The sequence below is a fragment of the Rhinoderma darwinii genome, chromosome 10, assembly GCF_050947455.1.
Source record: "Rhinoderma darwinii isolate aRhiDar2 chromosome 10, aRhiDar2.hap1, whole genome shotgun sequence".
In the NCBI taxonomy this organism is placed as follows: Eukaryota; Metazoa; Chordata; class Amphibia; order Anura; family Rhinodermatidae; genus Rhinoderma; species Rhinoderma darwinii.
Window position 1 is genome coordinate 37,116,477 of NC_134696.1, and position 21,287 is coordinate 37,137,763.

A 21,287-nucleotide genomic window follows, 5' to 3' on the forward strand; every position below is an offset into this window, starting at 1 on the left:
ATTAACCTTTTGCTTCCAGAGGTGAACTCCATAAGTATTAGGGAAATACATGTACAGCAAATCCCTAATAAACTTCTATTAACAGAATTGCTCCTTTTGTAGTTATGAGCAGTCCAAAAATAGGATAGGCATGCAGCACGGAAATAAAAAGTCCCTGCACCCAGTTAGACTACAGAAGCCCTTGTCTGCTATGCGGTCAGCATCATACAGGCTGCCATAAAAAGAAGCTTGAAGTCTACTGATGGATTTGCAAGGTAAAGGCTATTGATGTGCTTTATATCCAAAAATATATAAGGACCGTGGTGGATAAACATGTCTTAGATTATTTTGAGAACTTTCACATTTGTAGATATAAAGCAATATATACGTATAATGCAGCGCTTCCCAACATGGGCTTCCATAGGACGTATAACTTACTATTTGATTCTAGTAAACCCTTTGATAACACCAGGGTAGTTCCTAGCTGTAATTTGCTGGTCACACGAGATGAGTTTTGGCTCTTTTTGTAATTATTATTTATTTTTTTTTAGGAAAGAGAAATTTATCACTGCTATTGCTTTTGAACATAAGGTCATGTTCGGGGTACTTGCGTATTACGTGTTTTTACCCTTTTTTATTTTGCTTAAAATTTTTTTACAAAAAATTGGTTGGGGTTCCCCAAGATAAGAATATTTTTACCAGGAGTTCCCCAATGCAAAAAATGTTGGTAAACTCTGGTATAATATATAAGAAACAATTGGCAAGCTAAAGATATGCATAGGATATTGTCTTAGGATGGAGAGGATGTGAATGACGGGTCATGACGTTATTGACACAGCAGGGTAAGATGATGGCATGTAATTAGAAACCTTCACGTCACAGGGGCCTAGTATTTATTAGTCATGCTCCGGCACGCGGCTTTATGTGTTCTGAGGTCTATTATATATAGCTGTATAAGCGCACTTCAACATGACTGGTGGCCTCAGATTTAGCCCTCTCCATCGACACATTATCCAGGTCTTATGCCGACAGAATTCTCAGCTGTTGATACTAGACTAGACTTCATTCATGTTTTCCTAAGGACAACACGTCTCCCTCCTGAGCCACAGTCATTCTGTGTTCACAACCATGACACAAAACAAGGGTTAAGGCCGCACTGCAAGCCGGGTCTTCACATAGGAAACTGGTGACAACTCCCATAATAAAGTGTCTTCACAAATTTTTATTCTATATCTGTATAATGCAGCAGTGACTACATTTGTTTTCTTGTTAGGAGACTGTGTTCTAGGATAAAACCAGAGGCGGACACAGACAGCAGCGGGCCAACTTACCTACTAAAAATTTTTTTAATTTATTTCCAAGAGTGAGGCTAACTAGTAACTTCCCTTCAGGTTACACTCACACAACAGTAGTGCAGCACAAAGTGGCACCACCATTTTAAGAGTATGTTCACACGAGGTCATTACATCCGTAATTGATGGACGTTTTTCGGCCGCAAGTCCCGGACGGAACACAGTGCAGGGAGCCGGGCTCCTAGCATCATAGTTATGTACGACGCTGGGTGTCCCGGCCTCTCCGTGGAACTACTGTCCCGTACTGAAAACATGATTACAGTACGGGACAGTTGTCCTGCAGCGAGGCAGGGACTCCTAGCATTGTACATAACTATGATGCTAGGAGCCCGGCTCCCTGCATTGTGTTCGGTCCGGGACTTGCGGCCGAAATACGTTCCGTCCATTACGGACGTAATAACCTCGTGTGAACATACCCCAACACAAAAAATGACATGTTGAAGGGATTTCTCAGCGATTTCAAAATTGATGGCCTGTCCTTGGACATCAGAAAATCCGATTGTATATGAGTTGCAGAATATGATCTGCTTTTTACGGCTTTAATCATTTATCATGCAAATCTCAACGTGCGACAAATTGTGCTAAAATGTGCGACTTTTCCCTTCACCCGACAAATTTGTAAAGGGACTGGAAAAGTGGGCATTATCTCCAAAGAGACGTGGTTTTTACTCAGACTGGCATAAGACACGCCAATGGGTTCAAGACTACAGACTATTGTAAAATATTTTTGTGGAAAGAAAAAAAAACAAAAACATGGCAGCCAATCACCGTAAAATCGTTACAAAAGCATTTGTTTTTAAACAGCTGATTGACGGGGATGCCGAGTGTTGGACCCTCACCAATCGAATACTGATGGCTTATTCTAAGGATAGGCCGCCAATTTTCAAATCCTGGAGAACCTCTTTAAATACAAATGGTTCTGTAGCGATTTTACGGTGATTGGCTGCCATGCTTTTTTTCTTTTCACAAAAATATTTTACAATAGTCTGTAGTTTTGAACCCAATGGTGCATCTTATGCCAGTCTAAGTAAAAACCACGTCTCCTTGTAGACCACACCCACTTTTCCAGTCCCCTTACAAATTTGGCGGGTAAAGGGAAAAGTCGCACATTTTACCACAAATTTGTCACACATTGGGATTTGTGACAGTTTACGCCAAAACCTGGAGAAAACTGCATGATAAATGTGGACCACTGACTACAGCCATAAAAAGCAGTCCATATTCTGAAAACCATATACAATCTGATTTTCCACTGCAGCCCTGCAAGTTATAACTGGACTGCACCTGCTATTAACGGAATCTAGTAAATACTCTGATAACATTTTATGGTGGAATTACGATCTAATCAATTCTCTAAGGCTACATTCACATGAGCGTGACAGATTTAAATCTGTCCGTTGCGTTTTGTGTGTGGTGTGTGTTTTTCACACACTCGCAAGCAATTTTTGTTTTCAATGAAATTGATGCATAAGACATGGACAGCACACGGATTTGCATCTGTGTGCTGTCCGTGGTTTTCACGCACCCATGCATGCAGTGAGTTTCACGCAACAGACACTCGCTGCGTGAAAAATGTGTGAATAGCCCCATTGAAATCAATGGTGTTGTATGTGGTGCGTTTCAACGAACGGCACGCGGAGGAAATTCACGCTCGGGTGAATGAGCCCTTACACTGAAGCCGAACTTTGATAGATAAATCATCAACAATAAATAATAAACTAGTACACAAACAGCTACTGTAAGTGTACATTTTTGTACATGTGAGCCATTGTGTTAAAGGGGTTGTCTCATCAAGCCTAAAGGAGCATATAGAAGTCCCCCACTCGCGACCTCCCTTGATATGCCAGAACGAAGAGCCGCTCCGGTGAACCCAGCGCTTCCATGATTGCATGGACGGCCATCTATTTTAATGACCTGCATGTAAGAGGAAACGTGTGGCTGGCAGCAGCTTCCCCTGGTGATATCGGGTAGAGAAGCTGGCTTCTTTTTCAAAAGGGGCTGTCTTCATGAGAACCCGTTTAGAACATTACAGGCCTCAATGCCCGACCTGGTTTTTAATAGAAAAAAAAAAAATTCAGGATAAAAGTCAAAATCTTTACCTGCAACAGATGAGGATCATTGTAAATATCGTCAATCGTTTTTCTGATCTGAGCAACTGAATTATTCAAATCTGAAGGAAAAGGCAAGTAACAAACATCACTTAATCTTTTTAAAATGTCAAATATAAAAAACTAATTAAAAATGATCTCTCTTTTCAATATTTTTCCAATGTTAAACGTTTTTTTGTTTTTACCTTTACTTCACTAGAACTCAACTATGATCACTGACTGCTGCTTAGTTGCATTGTAAAATGGGAGTCTGAGGTGGTCTGAAATCCACGTCCTGTCTCATCAGGGCCTCATGCGGCTACTGTGCCTCCCCCCTGCTTTACACTGCAAGTCTACTTGCATGGCTGCTTTGTGACAGAATAATTGTCATTTACCAACAACTAAACCAACAATACTAAATATATATATAAAAATGATTGCTAGATGGCTAGAACGCATATACTGAGGCAAACGAGGGAAAATGCTGGTGTCCCTCTTAGAAGCGGTGTTGGATGTGCCCATATTTTCTGCCTTCCCCCAATTTGTGGAAGAAATAGGAAAACTCCTAGGACTTTATCCGGCTTTCCTACTTTCTTCTGATGGGATCTATTACAGTTGCGGCACGCAGACAGATCATTTGGCTAAATTAAGCCCAACCTCACCATGAATATCTTGCTCCACCTCCGTTCTCCACCTCTGTAAGCAGGCCTCCACGGACCGGAGTTCTTCCTGGGTAATTGTTCTGGGAGCTGGCGTTTCGGTAGCCATAAAGTGGCTTTGTTGTGAAGGTGTTGAGGAAGCACTTTCAGGTGGCGGGCTGAAAACCGTTGAATTATCACCTTCCAAATATTCATTGTAACCATTGGCTTCAATACTGGACAAAACAGAACCAAAATGATCAGGTTGTTATGCTCGGCATCCTTGGAACCTGAATGATGCCAAATTTTTAGAAATTCTATATTATCAGATTTTTCACACATAGATACTAACTGCAATTCTCCAAGCGGGTCTGCTGTAACCGATTACGGTTGTACTAAGGGCCCAATGTGGGTTTGCGTTCTATATAATGCGGAGTGTGGGAGCCGCCATCAGCGCCGGGGCATAGTTGTCAGGGTTGGGACATTGCTGTCCGCAAGATGAAGCATCCTCAGCCCATAGACTTAATGCAGTCTCAGCATGGGGCCTATACGGATAGCAATGTTTATTAAACATTACATACAGTGCAAAAGTCGTCATCAGGTATTCTACCCAGTAGGGCATGAGACGAAACATCGCGTGACGGAGTAAAAGGATTTTACTGTACTTCTTATGTTATATAATATATTTATAAGAGCTAATGCATTAAAAAAAAAAAAAATGTTGACGTGCACATCATACATGGTGTCTGTGATCAAGTAAAGAACGCTTTACTGTTGGAGAAGCATTTCAAACCCTGTGACTCACATCTTAGCCTATTATAGAAACACAAAAACAAAAAAAAACAAAAAAGACATAAAAGAAAAATAGAGAACAAATGAAGACAGGGTTTTGTAATCCGCATCAAATGGCATCAAGAAAATAGCTTTTGGCTGTGTGGCACTTCATTTACAAGGTTAGCGAGAACATCTATTTTATAGGTTTGCATTTTACCATAAATGAAATTACCCATTTTCCTGTGGTTGAGTATCGGAGGAACCAGAGTCATCTGCTGAAAGCACCGAGATATCTGTCACATCCACAGCATGGCTCCTTGCTGGAGACTTTGTGTTCGCAAACTCCAGCACATACTGAAGCATGTCAGGAAGGGGACATCGGTTGGCGCCAGAACCGTATTTTAGGTACCTGATCAATAGAATAATACACTGAAGATTACCAACTAAACCTGGACTTGACTAACGTTTAAGCCGTTATACATTTACTGAATGATTATGACAAATTTTTAATTAAAAATATATAAAGCAGTGAACAGGTCACATTAGTTGCAAATCGTCATTGTCATTTTATTGGTCCTGAAACACAAAACGGAGTAGAAGTTCAGAAAGTTCTAAATGAAGAAATAAGATTTAAAAAAAACCTGAATGCACCCTAATGCAGATGAATAATACCACTGGGGACTGCCCTTGCAAATGAATATCTCTCTGAAACCACGTCTAAGGGCTCATTCAGACGAGCGTAAAACTGGTCCGTGTGCTGTGCGTGAAAATGACACACAGCACACTGACTCATTGATTTCAATCGGGGCCGTTCACACATGCAGGAGTTTTCACACAGCGTGTGCCCATTGCGTGAAACTCACTGCGTGTCCTATATTGGTGCGTTTTTCACGCACCTATCGCCTACTGAAGTCAATGGGTGCGTGAAAAGCACGCACAGCACAGGGATGCACATCCATGTGCGGTGCGTGATTTGCGCATCAATTCAATAGACAAAAAAAAAATAGATGTGCTATGCGAGTGTGTGAATCACGCATGCCCCTCGCAAAGCGCACTGATGCATTATGGACCAGATTCACGCGCATTTTTCACGCGCGTGAATCTGATACGCTTGTGTGAATGTAGCCTTAGGCTGGATTCACGCATCAAGTTTTTATAGCAGATTTTGAAACAGATTTTTGAGCCAAAGTCAGAAGTGAATCCAGGAGGAAGACGAAGGATACGTTTTTCCTTTACATTTTCTATTCCTTTTAAAACCTCTTCTGGCTTTGGCTCAAAAATCTGCAACAAAATGTGTGAATCCAGCCATATAGTCCGGTTTCTCAAACTCATTTTCCCATTAGGCCCAGCAATAGATATACATTGCTGCTTATAAGAGTTGTCTGCTGTAGATAACCTTTTACTAAATGCCCTCTTATAGCGTATGGATGCAATAGAAGGGGGTGCCCAACTTGGGAACCCCTCTGCGAGCCAGGGGGAGAACAGCTGCAGAAAAACTGCTCCCTCTCTCTCTGCAGAACCGTGCTCATCCATGCATTACAGGGACCATTGATTTCAATGGGTGACATCCAATGCTTCAAAGACCAGCAGGACCCTTTGTGATAGCCACTCATCAGTGCGTGGATAACTAGGCAGATTTGCCAATATTTAGAGAATATTTAAGAGCATATCCACCTAAAATTACTATTAAAAATGATTACTACAGCAGCCTGATATGAGAGATGGCAACCGTGGATTTCTGCCAAGTCTCCTTCCCATCTGAGGTCCGCACTGTGCCAGGCCAGCTATGGACAGACAATCGGAGATATATCTGGCATGTCATGACAGTTTGGTTGCTAGAAATAGACCAGTTTTTTTTTTTAATAATATCCCAACCCCCAATCTCATACCCAACTGTCCCCTAACGTCTCCCCAACAAGGAAACAGCTTGAATTTCATCCAACTTATCTGCCCCCAGAGAGGGACCATGGACCACTTTAGATCTACCAAGGTACTGACTAACAAAGGGGAGATGTGATCCATTCTTGTGTGGGTTCCTTTGTCACCCTTTCTTTTACATTACATAGACAGGTAGGACCCATACGCCCCTCTACCTGATACGATCACACTCCACCAGAAAGTTTAGTGCAGGAAATAGTTATTGACCTTGGTTTACCTTTCCAGCTTCTGATGGAGAACATCAATGTCTTTATTCAGTTTCTTGATCTCCTCTCGCTTCTTTCTAATAAGCGCTTTATTTCTGTATAGGAACCTGAAATAAAAACTCAGAAGTGAACCTCCAAAACTTCACCAGGAAGAAAAAAGGAAACGTTGGATCTGCGCGGTCATTAATAATCAGTCTCTACCAAAGGACGTTGATAATATGTCTGGCTTGCAGATCTCATTTACTAGATCCAATTGTCAACATGTATAGTCCCTATGTGAAAACAACATTTTAGGGATGTACCACCTGTATTGTGCGGCCGCAGGATCACACACAAGAAAAAGAGAAAAAACCTCAAATTCACTTTACCTGTCCATATAAATAATCCCCGGAAATTCAAGTTTATTGTGAATCTTTTCTGGCTGCCCCAAGGATTGGTTAAATTCATACCGTGACAGCTCAAAGGTTAACACCGGGGGTAGTTTTGTAAACCAGCGCTGCAACAAAGAAGATACACAATGTAACGAAAAGGCCAAAGTACCTCAAAAGAGCCGGCTGAGTGAATATAAAAAAAACCACTATAAAATGTAGTGAAGATTTATGTTTTCATTAGGTTTCTATTTATGTAAAGTCTTATTAAAATACAATGCAAAATGGACTCTATTATAATATGGTGTAGCAGCCAATCATGGCACAGCAGCAGGGTGTCAGCTGTATGTCACAACAGATATCCCCTGCGCGCACTGCTCCCGAACCCAAGCTGTCCCCCCGTCGTAAAATTAGCGTATGGTGTGGGAACGACTTGTTCCCCGCGATGTATTATTACAAGTTTGGTACAGCAAGGGGTAAAAGAAAAGCTATCACAAAGACAGACGATGAAATAACATTCACCAGACGGCCCCTCAAAGTGCCAAACAAGGGGTAGGGAAGCAAGGATTGCTGAAAAAAGAACACTTTCTGGTACTGTGAAGTCAGATGGTGTATCACATGATCCATTTCAGCCAGTCAGCAGCTCAGAAAAGGATATGATGCCGCTTGTGCCTCAGGTGTCATGGAGTGAATGGGATTCTATAATAATGATAACTTCTTAAAGAAAATAATCCTCACTAAGTGAAAAATATATTTACCACATCATTCTTAAATAATTTCTCCAAATTTTTAGGGTCAGATGTAGTTTATTGCTTATTTGTATCAAACACATTTTGCCCACTTAAAGGGGTTTTCCTATCAGAGATATTTATGACATTTCCATAGGATATGCCATAAATGTCTGATAGATGCGCCTCTGGTAACCGCACCGATCTCTAGAAGGGGGCCCACTAAACCCCGTTCTACCTTTTTCTGCTCCCTCTGCCTCCCCGGCCACTTCCTGACTAAACAGTAACGGTTTCCGTAACTCCCATAGTAGCGAATGTCACTTACAGAAGCAGCGTAGCATGCGAGATACGCTGTTTCCGTAACTACCATTCAGTTCTATGGGAATTAAGGAAGCAGCGTAGCCCAGCGACCTACGATGTTTCCGAAGTCACGGTCAGAATTCACCAGTTTCTGCCGCAATGCAGAGTGGCAAAACTGAGTTTAGGGGGCCCCGTTCTAGAGAGGTGGGACCAGCATCTATCTGACATTTATGACCTTTCCTCTGGATATGTCATAAAGGTCTCTCATGGGAAAACCCCTTTAATGCAATGGACAAAAATAGCAAGTGAGAAGATCCATATGAAATGTCTGACTATGGAAACAATTATAAAATCGCTTGGATTAGAATTACAATATACATTTATTTTGGTCTACAAAATGTTACCTTGTTTGGTCAGGTTATATTTTCAAGCCATAAATGACATCATCAGAAGACACAGAGACGGGGACACTTTCCTACTGATAACTGAAAATAAAGCACAAACATCACCGTACTCACCTCCTGCCTGTATTGCACGGTTTTGCCATTGTGTGTGTGCTCAATCTCGCCTTCCGACATCGCTCCTTCTAGACATTCATTTAAGTTGTTGAACCCATTTACTTGAAGGGGATATTGCCCAAAGGTTTCAATATTGGAGAAGGTTTTATCTGTTATGGTACAAATTACAGAGTCACAATTAAATCATACATATCTAAAGATTTACAAGGGACACATGTTTGGGGGGGCAGGCTACTCGATAGTCTCAATCTACGGGAAGGGACTAGAAATTGCCTTAACGAGAAGGTGAAACGTTGCTGTGAACACTGGGTGATTAAAGACGTTTTTAAGTTTGGAGTGCATTTGGAGTGCAGCCTCAACTCATTGAAGTAATTTGGTGGATATTTAAGGGGACAGTCAAATCTCTTAAAGCACCCACCATACAAGCCTTTTTTGCAGTACAGCTCCTATTTTTGGGATAGGTCATATGTAATGCTACATTTCCCCTGCAACAGGAACTGCGAGGGTAACGTATGCCCAGACGCAGCATCGGCATACACAGCTAGACACATACACTATATGGACAAAAGTGGCTTTTTAGGACATGCCATAGACATTAATTCAGAGTTGGTTTCCCCTTTACAGATAAAACAGCTTCCACTCTTCCGGGAAGACTTTCTACAAGATTTTGGATTATGCCTGTGCGTATTTTTGACCATTCATCCAGAAGAGCATATGTGAGGTCAGACACTGATGTTGGGCAAGAGGCCATGGCTCACAAATCTCCATTCTAGAGCTTGAGGTCAGGGCTCTGTGCTGGCCAGTCAAGTTCTGCCACACTAAACTCACCCATCCATCCATGTCTTTATGGACCTTGCTTTGTGCACCTGGGCACAGTCATGCTGGTACAGAAAAGAGCCGAACCCCAAACCTTTCCCACAAAGTTGGAAGAATACTAATGTCATTTTGACACGTGGAGCAGCAGCTAAATAGAGAGTGACACAAGCAGCCTGGTGAAGTGGTATAAGGGCGACCAAGGATGGGGAGATGTGGCAGGAACACCTTTGTTATGGAGAATTTAGCTGTATATAGATGAGAACTTACCTTCCAAATATCCCTCATTTAGAAATGTACCATAAAAAAGCTGCACCATTGGGTTTTCAGTTTTGTCTCTTGGACTCCTATACCCAAAAACGATGAAGAAAATAAACACATTATTCTCTATTCCTCTCTGTACAAGTAAAGAGGCTATATTTTATGTATGTACTATTCGTACACACAGAATCAACAAAAGGGTGCCCTTTTCTCAAGACTCTCCGTTAATGACCCAGCATCATCTGTATAGTAGGCGCTGTGTAATAGTTTGCCCTGCCGCTTCAGGGCCACGTTCCTCAATTAGAGCGAATTGCTAGGAGTCACAGCAATCAGCTTATGGTTTCTCAAAGTAGACAACTCCTTTAAAATTTAAACAATGAGGGCCCTTTTATAAGGGCAGATGATCGGCTGAACGAGCTTTTGTATGGAAGCTGGTGACCAATCATCTAACCTTGTAAACAGAGCAGTGATCAGCCGACAAACAAGAAAATTCTCCTTTGTCGGGTGATCGAAACTTTTATACAGCCTGAAAAAAAATTTTTTGTTTGTTGGCAGCACGACCCCCTTGCCGACAAGATCCAAACTGTATGGAGACAAATTTACGATGATTGCACCATTTAAATGTACTAAACAGGCGCCGATCGACATGCCATTATTGAAGATTGGCGCTCATTACCAGGCAGGAAATTTGCCCACGTTAAAGGACCTTGACTCCAGGGTCCTCTTTTGAGGCTCCATTCCCCTTAGTTTATGTTTACAAATAATAAATCATGTTTTTCTCAGTGGTTATAGTAGTATGGTGCTGAGTTGCAATACCAGACACAGCCAATACACAAGAATAGCGCTGTTTCATTAAACCAATGAGATATGTTGTTACAAAGTCTCATCGTACTCCGTCAAGCCGTACACAACCAGTTGATATCTTATAAGTAGTGCCCGTCTTTTAACTAACTGATCCCTAAATTATTTGGAGTACTTGAAAACGTTAGCTCCGTTTCTTTGCTCTTGAATTCTTATTACGACCACGCGAAAAGGAAAAATATAAATAAAGTAGAAGAAACTTACTCTCCATTAACAGCCAGTTGGAAGGCGTCTTCCAGCCAGTCCAGTAACTTGTGGGAAAACTCACTGACATCTTGCTAGCAGGCAGAAACACATCATTAGTTTTCACTATGTCAAAAAATCTAATAAATCGCTTTTGGAGCGTTGTGCATGTATTTTTCCCTATGCATAGAACAATGTACATATCCATGGACAGTATAGATCGTCATAGACGTATTCAATCACGTTACCCAGAGAAGAGGCCGTCACACAACTGCTGAGTTATAGGAAGTAAGAAAGAACAGATCTCACCGCTGCCTAAAATACCATCATTAACCTCATATAAACATGAGGCAGCACTGGAAGATATTCCCAACTACACCTTCTAGAACATTAAAAGGCTATTTTATACAATATTCAAAAGGGGTTTCCGGCAGCATGGACAGGAACATGTTGGAAAGAAGTTATTCATTGGTCTAGATTATAGATTCTGCCCTGTGTGCGGTCCCTTGCAGCAGTCATGTGACAGCTACACCCAACTGCGCTAGCGCAGTTTACATGAGGCAGCGTGCTTGCTGCAAGAGAAGAATTTTTAAGGAAGAAACCTGTGGCTTAAAGGGGTACTCCGATGAATTGGCATAAATGTCCGATAAGAAGAAGTCCAAGCGCCGGGACCGTCGCCTACTGTGAGACAGGAAGTGAATAGAGTTGCCACCCCCTCCCCAACTTCCATTTGCGGCAAAATTCTGCCAACAACATGCCAGTTAAATTTCATATTTATTTTTTTTACACTGACTACGACTCCCGAAACCCCCTCCCAGTCTGGAGAGTCATATTAGAATGGAAGATCAGTCATTTGATGTGGACTGCTACAGACAAAATTACTTTACACTACTAATTCAGGTAAATAACATCTATCAGTGCAAGATTTTTTACCAGTGTCTTAAAACTCATCTGAACAAACAAGCTGCAATAAACGATTGCACCCAGCAATACGACGTGCCGCGTGCTTCCTTACCTGCTGAGCTTCCGCGGACAGAAACGCATCCTTCAACAGCTCCAGGGCAGCAGAAGGATCAACAAATTTTCTATTTGATCCAACCATTAGGGCAAAGAGACACTGGAGTTCTTGCATAAAAGCAATGTTTCTTTTTTCCTGGAACAAAACATGACTCTGTATGATCATCTGCAACCCGCTAAGGCTCTGTTAACCCTGCGTTTGAGCCATATGTTTGGTTTATAATCTGGGAGAAGCGATCAGCGAATATGCCAAACGTATCCATAGGGCTTCATTCAGCCAGCCGTGTCCTTTTGGCCTCCGTCGAGCCAACATTCGTTGGTATACCTTTTATTTTTTGCTATTTAGAAAAGCGTAGCCAATGATGCTTTCCTATGCAGAGGCATCTCGCAAAAAAATATATATATATTAAAAAAAATGTATACCACGCGGTATACAAGGTTTCTTAAAATAGCTCATAGAGTACTCTAGTTTATTAACCCACACTCTACTGAATTTCAATTATGGGCAGTGAGATTGGTCAGGGCAGGGGAATGTAAGGATGTATGGTGTATAGTAAATACTGGTAATTATTATCCCCGAGATCAGCTCCCAAGGAGTGAATTTCAATAGTTTATATTAGAAGATTAAATCATTGCAATAAATAGTATAGACAAGGAAAAGTAGTAGACAGCACTCATGCCTGAATATAAAAAATGTTAAAAATGAAATCTGGTTGTGCATGACCGGATCAAATTGATGACGAAATAGTAAAAAGAAAAATCCACGTCACTCACCATTTGGTAAAAATGTATTTTTCATTATTAGGATAAAGCGGCGACGGGATGTGGAGTGTTAGCCCATAGCCGTTTCACGTGTGTGCCCACGCTGTGTCAAGGCCTTAGATGGAAGGATCTATTTCTACATGCCACAGAGCACACCTGTTACTTATCAGTACAGCTGCGTCCTACTGACGATCGTGCCCGGTGCTGGGATTTGTGCTTTAATGCTCAGAGCTGTACAAAAATATACTTACACTGCGACTTCGACACCGCTCAAGCATGCTTTGGGAAATACTGTAGCTGTGGACAAGTCGACGGAATTCAGGCAGATGGAAGAGCGACTGAGAAACGTAAAAAGAAACATAATAACTGACAAAGGAAAAGATACAGTCGATCATTAAGATCGCAACAAGGAAGATCGTTAGTAAAGGCGTCTTTAACCATCGCAGCACCGCAGCAGTCCAGCCTGTATTCTATGGGCCAGACTTTTCTGTTGCTCAGGCTTTAAGTAAACCTCACCGTTTTAAATAAAGAAAACAAGCGTTCGTTTTAATTGGTAGTTTAGGTTTCCACATTATTGCCGCTCTGAGAGGAGCTCTGTGGAATACTCAGCTGGGAACCAATCAAACTGAAGGGGTTATTTCTATCTCTGAGTCACGCTACTAAACAGCAAGAAACCAATCAAGTTGCAGACCGTATTTCTAACTATGGCTTATTCTCATCACGCGCACCCAGGAAACCTAGTAAAACGCTTGATTTTAATTGAGCACCACTAACGCCAACCAACCAGTTTAAAACACAGTCTTTCAATTTAAGAAGAAAACCGGAGAGCTCAGTGCCAATCCCGAGTCACTCAGCACCCCCACACTGTGGCGTTCCCTCGCTTTTCCGTTTAGCAATCAAATAGTGTAAACAACAATTGAACAGTCAGTGCTAAGAATTCAATCTCGGAGGAATTAGAAAGATAGCGCTGAACCTAAACTTTAAATGTTCACTGCTTTCCTTCAGTTAATGTCCCACTCCAACTAAGTAACGTAATTAGCAATTAGGAGAGTCGTACATTTTACGGGATCCTTAATAGTCGCACAACTGTAGACACGGAGCTGATCTCTCGACAACAAAAAGGGAAATAGAAAAAGAAAAGACTCTGTTCCTATTGCAGCGATTTAAAAGGGTGGTCTCTGAATGGTCAATCACCACCTATCTACAGGATAGGTGATAATTATCTGATCGCTGGGTCCCCACCCATAGTGAGAACCGGGGTCCCGAACCCTCAGATTCTCCTCACTGTAATTCCCACAGCGAGGCGTAGCTTGAATGGACCGGCGGTCGAGCATGCTCACGCCACTTTATTCAACGTCTAATGGGATGGACTACACAGTTGAGCAATGTACTCAGCGGTTTCTGTCATTCCCATGGACTTTAAATGGAGAAGCAGCGCACATGCTCGACCAGCGCTCCATTCAATATCCTCATCGCAGTTGGGTAGTGACGAGGAAACGGGGGTTTGAGACCTCATACTTGCGATCGGTTGGGGTCACAGCGGTGGGCCCCCCAGCTATCAGACAATTATCCACCATGCTTTGGATAGGTGATAATTGGTGATTCTGGGTCTACCCATTTAAATCGATGCAACTGGAACTTGTCGATTATAGGAAAACCCCTATATGTGTTACAACATTATGCAGCAAACTCTCAAAATAATTAAACTCCATTGCAGTTCACTGGTCCAGCACCAGATTATCCGGTATTAAAAGGCATGAGATTGGACCACAGGGTCGTAAACGTCGGAATCCACAACTTCTATCCAGGAGTTTCAATTTGCAGACCTTTCGATAGCCCGATAAACCTGATCAGCATCTGGCTACCAGACTTTTTAAACGTCTTTTTTGGGTGGGTTTGGAGCTGGAGCCAGAAGCCCTGTTCCCATAAAAATAAACATAACCTGTACATGTGAACAGGCAACATTATACTCTACCTCTGACAATATATTAGAGAATTGCATGAACAACAGCACAAGGACCCATTTTTAGTGGATTCAGTTCTGATTTGGCTCATTGATTTCAATAAGGCTCCAGTTAGGGATCACACAAAATATAAAATTTAGCAAAAGAAAAAAAAAAGAAGAAATAAATAAATCTATATTTCCTCCTATTTAAAACAAAAAAAAAAAAACATTGACAGCAATAGTGGTTGTACCTGTATTACTGCACTAAACCAGCAGGTGTTCCCAATGTTCTTCAGTCCTACAGGCCAGTCGCCATTCCTTCGCAAGTCGTTAGGGTTAGGAACGTCCCCCCACACTTCACAGCGTTTCCTCTTAGAACGGCTTTTATTTTCATGAATGTGGTCACTGGGTCGAAAGTGCACAACATACGTTATATAGACCTTCAATAAAATATAACACAAATATGCAAAAACTGAGGGAGACAAACAACGCAAAGTGCAATTGCTATTACTCCCATAGCAGTCTTGGACATATCTGCCAGCAACCATGAACTGTGGGCATGATCCACCAACGAAAATCTTGTGTCCGTCAATAAATATCCGAAGGAAAAAAAAAAAAGAGCAAAATGGTGCCCAGTAAAATAGGATTGTTAGAACAATGTTTGTAATGACAAATTGCCATTAGTAATCTACTATAGTGTCACGGGACCACCGAATCACCACATCTCACTATGCGAGCCACAAAAGTCTGCAGGCAACTGCAACATGGCCTCATTCACGTGAACGGTGAAGGGGACGCAGGGCCAAACCAGTGCTGTGGCCCCTTCTCAGGATCGGTAGGGGTCCGTTAGGCGTTTTGAGGCAGAATTTGACCTTCCTGCACGCCGTTTGCTGCGATTATCGCCGCGTTTTTTGCTCGTGCCCACTCACTGCTTTGGGCAAAAAACTCAGCGAAATACGCTCTCTCTGCCTCCCATTGATGTCAATGGGAGGTCAGAGGCGTAACCGCGCGAAGAAAGTGCACGTCCCTTCTTTGTCCCACGAGGCAGTTTTACTGCTCGCGGGAGAAAACCGCCTCCTTTTCGCCTGGATTTCGATGAGTTTTGCGGAGTGGTCTCCGCGTCAAAAAAATCGTCAAACTACTCCGTGTGAACAGGGCCTTACAGTCACTGCAAGAAAACTTGAGTATTTCCTACCGGTTAGAATCTCTCGCCTCCAGCTGATGATTTGCGGCCTCTTGTAAACTGAGCGCGATTGCTGCCTGAAGGTCATCTTTATCATGCATTGCGTCAACCACACCTGATAAAAAAGAGGACATAGTACAAAAGGAGGCTATTCTGGTAATATACGAAGAACAGGCGAGACAAAATACCTGCAAGTATAAACCATTCCCTAATATGTCATAATAATGTGCAGGCCTATACGCGGCGGTCAGGGAAAGGATGACGACAATAGGGAATAAGTAACCAAGCAATTATCTAATGTGTAGATGCCGACATAGCGATGATATAATAAAGCAGGACTCTGCAATCTGGTAGTGACCGTCTCCAATCACATCCAATATACTACGCACCATGTCCTAATACGAATACAAGACATCAGATGAGAACGTACCACTTGTTTCCTGAATATCTGTAGCACTTTCCTCAGAATTCGATGACTCGGAAGCGAGCACGCTGGTACCTGGCTCCTTAGCACATTCATCGGTGAGAAGGCCAACAGCTTGTGTAATGTCATTATTACTGGCCTATGATGCAGAAGGGGGAAAACGTCATCACATGTAGTAGCGCAGAAGTTTGTCACAATGGAGACCCATTAAACAGATATTTAAGAAAAGCATTAGTGAAAAAAAAAAAAAATCACTACTTTTACAAATTTACCACTAGTTAAGCAGGGAAGCCACAGGAAACACAAATACTTTTCTGCTAAATACTGTTATTATTATAAATAGGCTATTTATTAGGCCCTGTTCGCATGGAGTTTTTTGCAGGCAGAAAATTCTGCCTGGAAAAATCAGCTCAGTTTTTTCTTTTAAGTAGTTTTGAACCACACGCGTTTTTTGCCGCGTTTTTTTTAAGCTATCTTCAACAGAAAGATGGAATAACCGCGAGCGTTTTTTCTTGCCGAAAACCGCATAAAAAAAGGCATAAAAAAACGCGGCACAAAACTCCTCTCCCATTGATTTCAATGGGGTTTTTCAGGCGGAAAACGCCTCAAGATAGGCATGATGCTTTTTTCCCGCAAGCGGGTCTTTTTTTCTCGCGGTAAAAAAAAACGCCTCCACCTCCCATTGAAATCAATGGGAGTCCATTTTGGCCGTGGCAAAAAACTGTGTGAACAGGGCCTTACGCTTGAATCATTAAAATCCGTGTTTTTTTTGGTTGAGTTTTTTTCTCCATAGACGTCATAAAAAGGCCACAACTGGGAGCATGATGCGGAATAAAAAAAAAAAAAAAAACCAAAACAACTAAAATTGCGTAGAGCTATTCATTTGTTCCTAAAGACAAACATCTGTCCGCAGCCTAAACTGCGGGGGAGATTTATCAAGACTGGTAAGACTGGTGTGTTAAACACCAGTCTTAATAAACTACTCGGAGTAAGATGCCACACATTTATGACATTTCCACACGATATGTAAAATGTCAAATAGATGCAGGTCCCACACCTATCTCTAGAACGAGGCCCCCTAACTTTTTCTGCTGCTGCTGCCTTCCGGCCACTTCCTGACTACATGGTCAGGAGTTAAGAAAACAGCCCAGCTCGCTGAGCTACGCAGTTTCCGTAACTCCCGTCGTAGTGAATGGCAATTACAGAAGCTGCGTAACTACCGTTCAGTTCTATGGGACTTACGGAAACCGCGTAGCTCAGTGAGTCGCGCGGTTTCCAAATTCATGGTCGTAATTCACGTGCTTCAGCCGCAACACAGAGCGGCAGAACAAATTTTAGTAGGGGGCCCCGTTCTAGACATTTATGACATATCCTGTGGATATGTCATAAATGCCTCTTATTGGAAAACCCCTTTAAAGTCAATTGTAAAGTTTCTTAAATTCACCTAAAACATTGTTGTATTTATGAAAAAAACTTCTCTCATCAACCAATCCCCCAACTAGAACTATATTGCTAAATTCTAGATCTAAAAAAAACTGACCTTAAGTGCTTCACTCAGAAAAGTTGTATCTTGAATCCCTGTAATCTCCTTCAGTTGGTAGATCAGCATTTGACTGTCCTGAAACATGAGGAAAATAAAACGATTAAAATAAAAGTAACAATATAAAAACTGCAGGGCTTATTCTGGCCATATCCATTACAAAATCTAGAAATACAGAGCATGGATAATACATAAAATCCATGTGACTACAATGGTAGTAGACATAAGGAGTAAAACACTGAATGTGCAATTTTTACGTGTGGACATGCTTGGGCCATAAAGCCCTAATACACCGGCCAATTTTGGCCAGTGCAACGGGCGCAGATCAACGAGACCGCTCGTTTGCTCCAGTCACAAGGAGCTATGGACGGGGACAAGCGGTCGTTTCTCTGATCGCTCGTCCCCATACATGATCATCACGTCGGCAGCGAGTCTCCCCGTTTGCACATGGAGATGTACTACCGACAACTATCACATTTCAGGGTTTTTTAAACAATACGATCAGGAGATGAACGAACTCGTTTATCTGCTGATGGCGCCCTGTTTACAGGGAAATTATTAGCAACAAGCCTTCTATGAACGCTTATCTGCCCGATAATTGCCCAGTGTAAAAGGGCCTTTAGGCTATGTTCACACACCAGAATTTCAATGTGGATTCTGCCTCCCATTGTTTTCTATGGGAATTTTTCTACGTGGATTTGAAATCCAATTGAATTTGGCTAATCTCTGCAGAACTAGAAATCCCCATCAAAAATACGTCAATAATGCGTGGATTTTAGTCGTGGACTTCCCTTTAAATCCGCACTGCACTTTACCACCGCCCAAATCCGCTGTGTGAATATAGCCTTAGGCCTCTTTCACATGCCAGTATTTTCTCATCAGGACTGGGTCCAAAACACAGAAGAGGTACAAATCTTTCCATTAGGCTACATTCACACAACAGTTAAAAAAAAATGGCCATTAAAAACTGATCAACTGTCCATTTTTCATGGCCATTTTGCATCAGTGTCTCTAAATTTTCATCCATTTCCAGTCCGTCTGTCCATTTTTAACGGCCGTTTGTTTTTTTTGTAACTGCCATGATAAACCTAAAGAAGGATGGATTTCATTTGCCAGTTTTCTTCCCCCAACCGCCAAAAAAACCCCACAGTGCCCATGTAGATAGTGCTGCAATGTCCCTGTATATAGTGCCACACTGCCCACTGTAAATAATGCCCACATAGGGCCAGTGCCCACATAGTACCAGTGCCCATATAATGCCACAGTGCCCACATAGTGCCAATTGTAGATAGTGCCACATTGCCAATATAATACCACAGTGGCCATATATAGTGACAGTGCCCATTGTAGATAGTGCCAGAGCCCACATAGTGCCCATGTAGATAGCGCCACAGTGACCCCTGTAGATGGTGCTATATGAGGGGTGTGCGCCAACTCCCCTGTAGATACCACCCCCTCCAGTGTAGATATCACCACTGTAGGAACGGAATCCCTCTTGCCGGGCATTCCTCATGGACGGAACCCCTGATGTCTGTCAAGAGCAGAATCCCCTGCCAGAGCGGACCAGGGATTCCGCTCCAGGAGTAACCCCTTGATGCCACTGTCCATATATAGTGAGGCTAGAGGCTTCTCCAGCAGCGGAATCCCATGCCAGAGCGGGGTCTGGCCGCCAGGGATTCCGCTCCTACAGGAAGCTACGGTGGCGCTATCTGCGATGGGATGGGGAGTGCGATCTACAATACTGAAGTCCCAGGCTAGAGATCCTGCGATGCTCTGGCCGGGGATTCCATTGTTGAAAGCCCGTCATCACTGTCCTTATATGGACAATAATGTCAAGGGCTTCCCTGGGCTCAGCGCTCAAAGTAGCGCTATGTGTGGGGATTCCTCGGCCAGGATCAGATTTTACAAGCCGTTACAAGGATTGTTTCCTAAAAACGGCCGGTAAAAACTGATCCATTGACTTCTATGAGAGCCGTCTGACCATGAAAACGGCCAAAAAAATAGGACTATTTTTTGACGACCAATATTCAAGGGCCACTAAAAAGCGGCCATGTGAATACACCCATAGAACTTCATTGTTCTGAAAATGGCCGTCACACGGCCTTCTTTCACGGTCGTGTTAACGTAGCCTTATACTTTGTTAGTTTGTTTTCAAGGGGGCGTGATGTCTTCGCTCTGACACTGTCCAATCAGCTGTGGACAGTGTCAGTGCGGCTTGCGCTGTACTCCCTTCCGCGAGAACACACACAGACTTGGTGTTTGTGCTGCAGATAGCGTGCGCGCGCCCTCACGCATGCGAGCACGGCCGTTCGCTCGCATATCGACATCACCACTCCCGCCGCCACGGAACGAGAAGAGACGAGGAGAAGCAAAGACGAGGAGAAGGAGATAAGGAGATCTACTTACTTTCGATGTGCTCGCGAACGGCCGTGCGCGTACACATGCACACGCTATCTGCAGCACAACCACCAAGTCTGTGTTCTCGCGGTGAGCGAACACAGCGCAAGTCGCCCTGACACTGTCCGCCGTTGATTGGACAGTGTCAGAGCAAAGACATCACGCCCCCTTGCATTTTAGTTAGTTAGAAACGCCCCATTGACTGTTCAGGGTCTGTTTCACTTTCATTGAGAGCTCCTTTGACCTCATGTTGTGGGTTCACAGCAACAGCTTCTAAATACCACACCTGGAATCAACTCCACACCTTTTACCTGCTTAATTGATGATGGATTAACAAGGGAATAGTCCATGCAGCCCATTAAATAGCTTTTGAGATAATTGTCCATTTACCTTTGGTCCCTTGAAAAAGAGGCAGCTACATATTAAAGAGCTGTAATTCCTAAACCCTTCCTCAAATTAGGATGTGAATACCCTCAAATTAAAACAGAATCTGCACTTTAAGCCCATATTGATTATATAACTGTATATTCAAAAATGCCAAAACTTGTCACTGTCCAAATAATTCTGTATACTTAAATCTAATTAATAAAACTACATACATATTCCCTTTAAGGACCAAGCATTCTTTTTTGTTTTTTCATCCTCGCATTGCAAGAGCCATAACTTTTTATTTTTCCATCAACATAGCTGTATGAGGGGTTTCTTTTTTTTGTTGTTGTGTTTTTCAATCACACCATTTTGGGGTATATTTAACTTATTTATTCACCTTTTTTTAAAAAAAAAAAGAAAACCAGCAATTACATACGTATTGTCTATGAGTCAGTCTAATTACGGCAATACCAAATACGTGTAGGTTTTATTTGATGGTTTTACTACTTCTGCGCAATAAAACAGATTATGCATTCTAGGAGCCATTATTTTTAGGTCACTGTAGCAGTTTGTGGGCTTGTTTTTTTGCGGGATGAGATGTCGTTTTCATTGGTAAAATTTTGGGATACATCAGACTTATTGAT

General features: G+C 42.4%; 1 protein-coding gene across 3 annotated transcripts in view; it reads right to left on the bottom strand.

Annotated features, from left to right (window-relative positions):
• Window positions 1-21,287, bottom strand: part of USP28 (ubiquitin specific peptidase 28) — a 53,564-nt gene that overhangs the window by 21,310 nt on the left and 10,967 nt on the right. For all 3 annotated transcript variants that reach the window (XM_075839742.1, XM_075839741.1, XM_075839739.1), the window contains exons 2-15: window positions 17,878-17,955; window positions 16,344-16,476; window positions 15,926-16,028; window positions 14,982-15,135; window positions 13,037-13,123; window positions 12,022-12,159; window positions 11,028-11,101; window positions 9,972-10,048; window positions 8,889-9,037; window positions 7,343-7,470; window positions 6,986-7,081; window positions 5,063-5,239; window positions 4,081-4,292; window positions 3,431-3,501 (exon numbers count right to left, since the gene is read on the bottom strand). In XM_075839742.1, coding sequence (XP_075695857.1) covers window positions 3,431-3,501; window positions 4,081-4,292; window positions 5,063-5,239; window positions 6,986-7,081; window positions 7,343-7,470; window positions 8,889-9,037; window positions 9,972-10,048; window positions 11,028-11,101; window positions 12,022-12,159; window positions 13,037-13,123; window positions 14,982-15,135; window positions 15,926-16,028; window positions 16,344-16,476; window positions 17,878-17,955 — 1,677 coding nt within the window. The remainder of the gene's footprint in view (window positions 1-3,430; window positions 3,502-4,080; window positions 4,293-5,062; window positions 5,240-6,985; window positions 7,082-7,342; window positions 7,471-8,888; window positions 9,038-9,971; window positions 10,049-11,027; window positions 11,102-12,021; window positions 12,160-13,036; window positions 13,124-14,981; window positions 15,136-15,925; window positions 16,029-16,343; window positions 16,477-17,877; window positions 17,956-21,287) is intronic.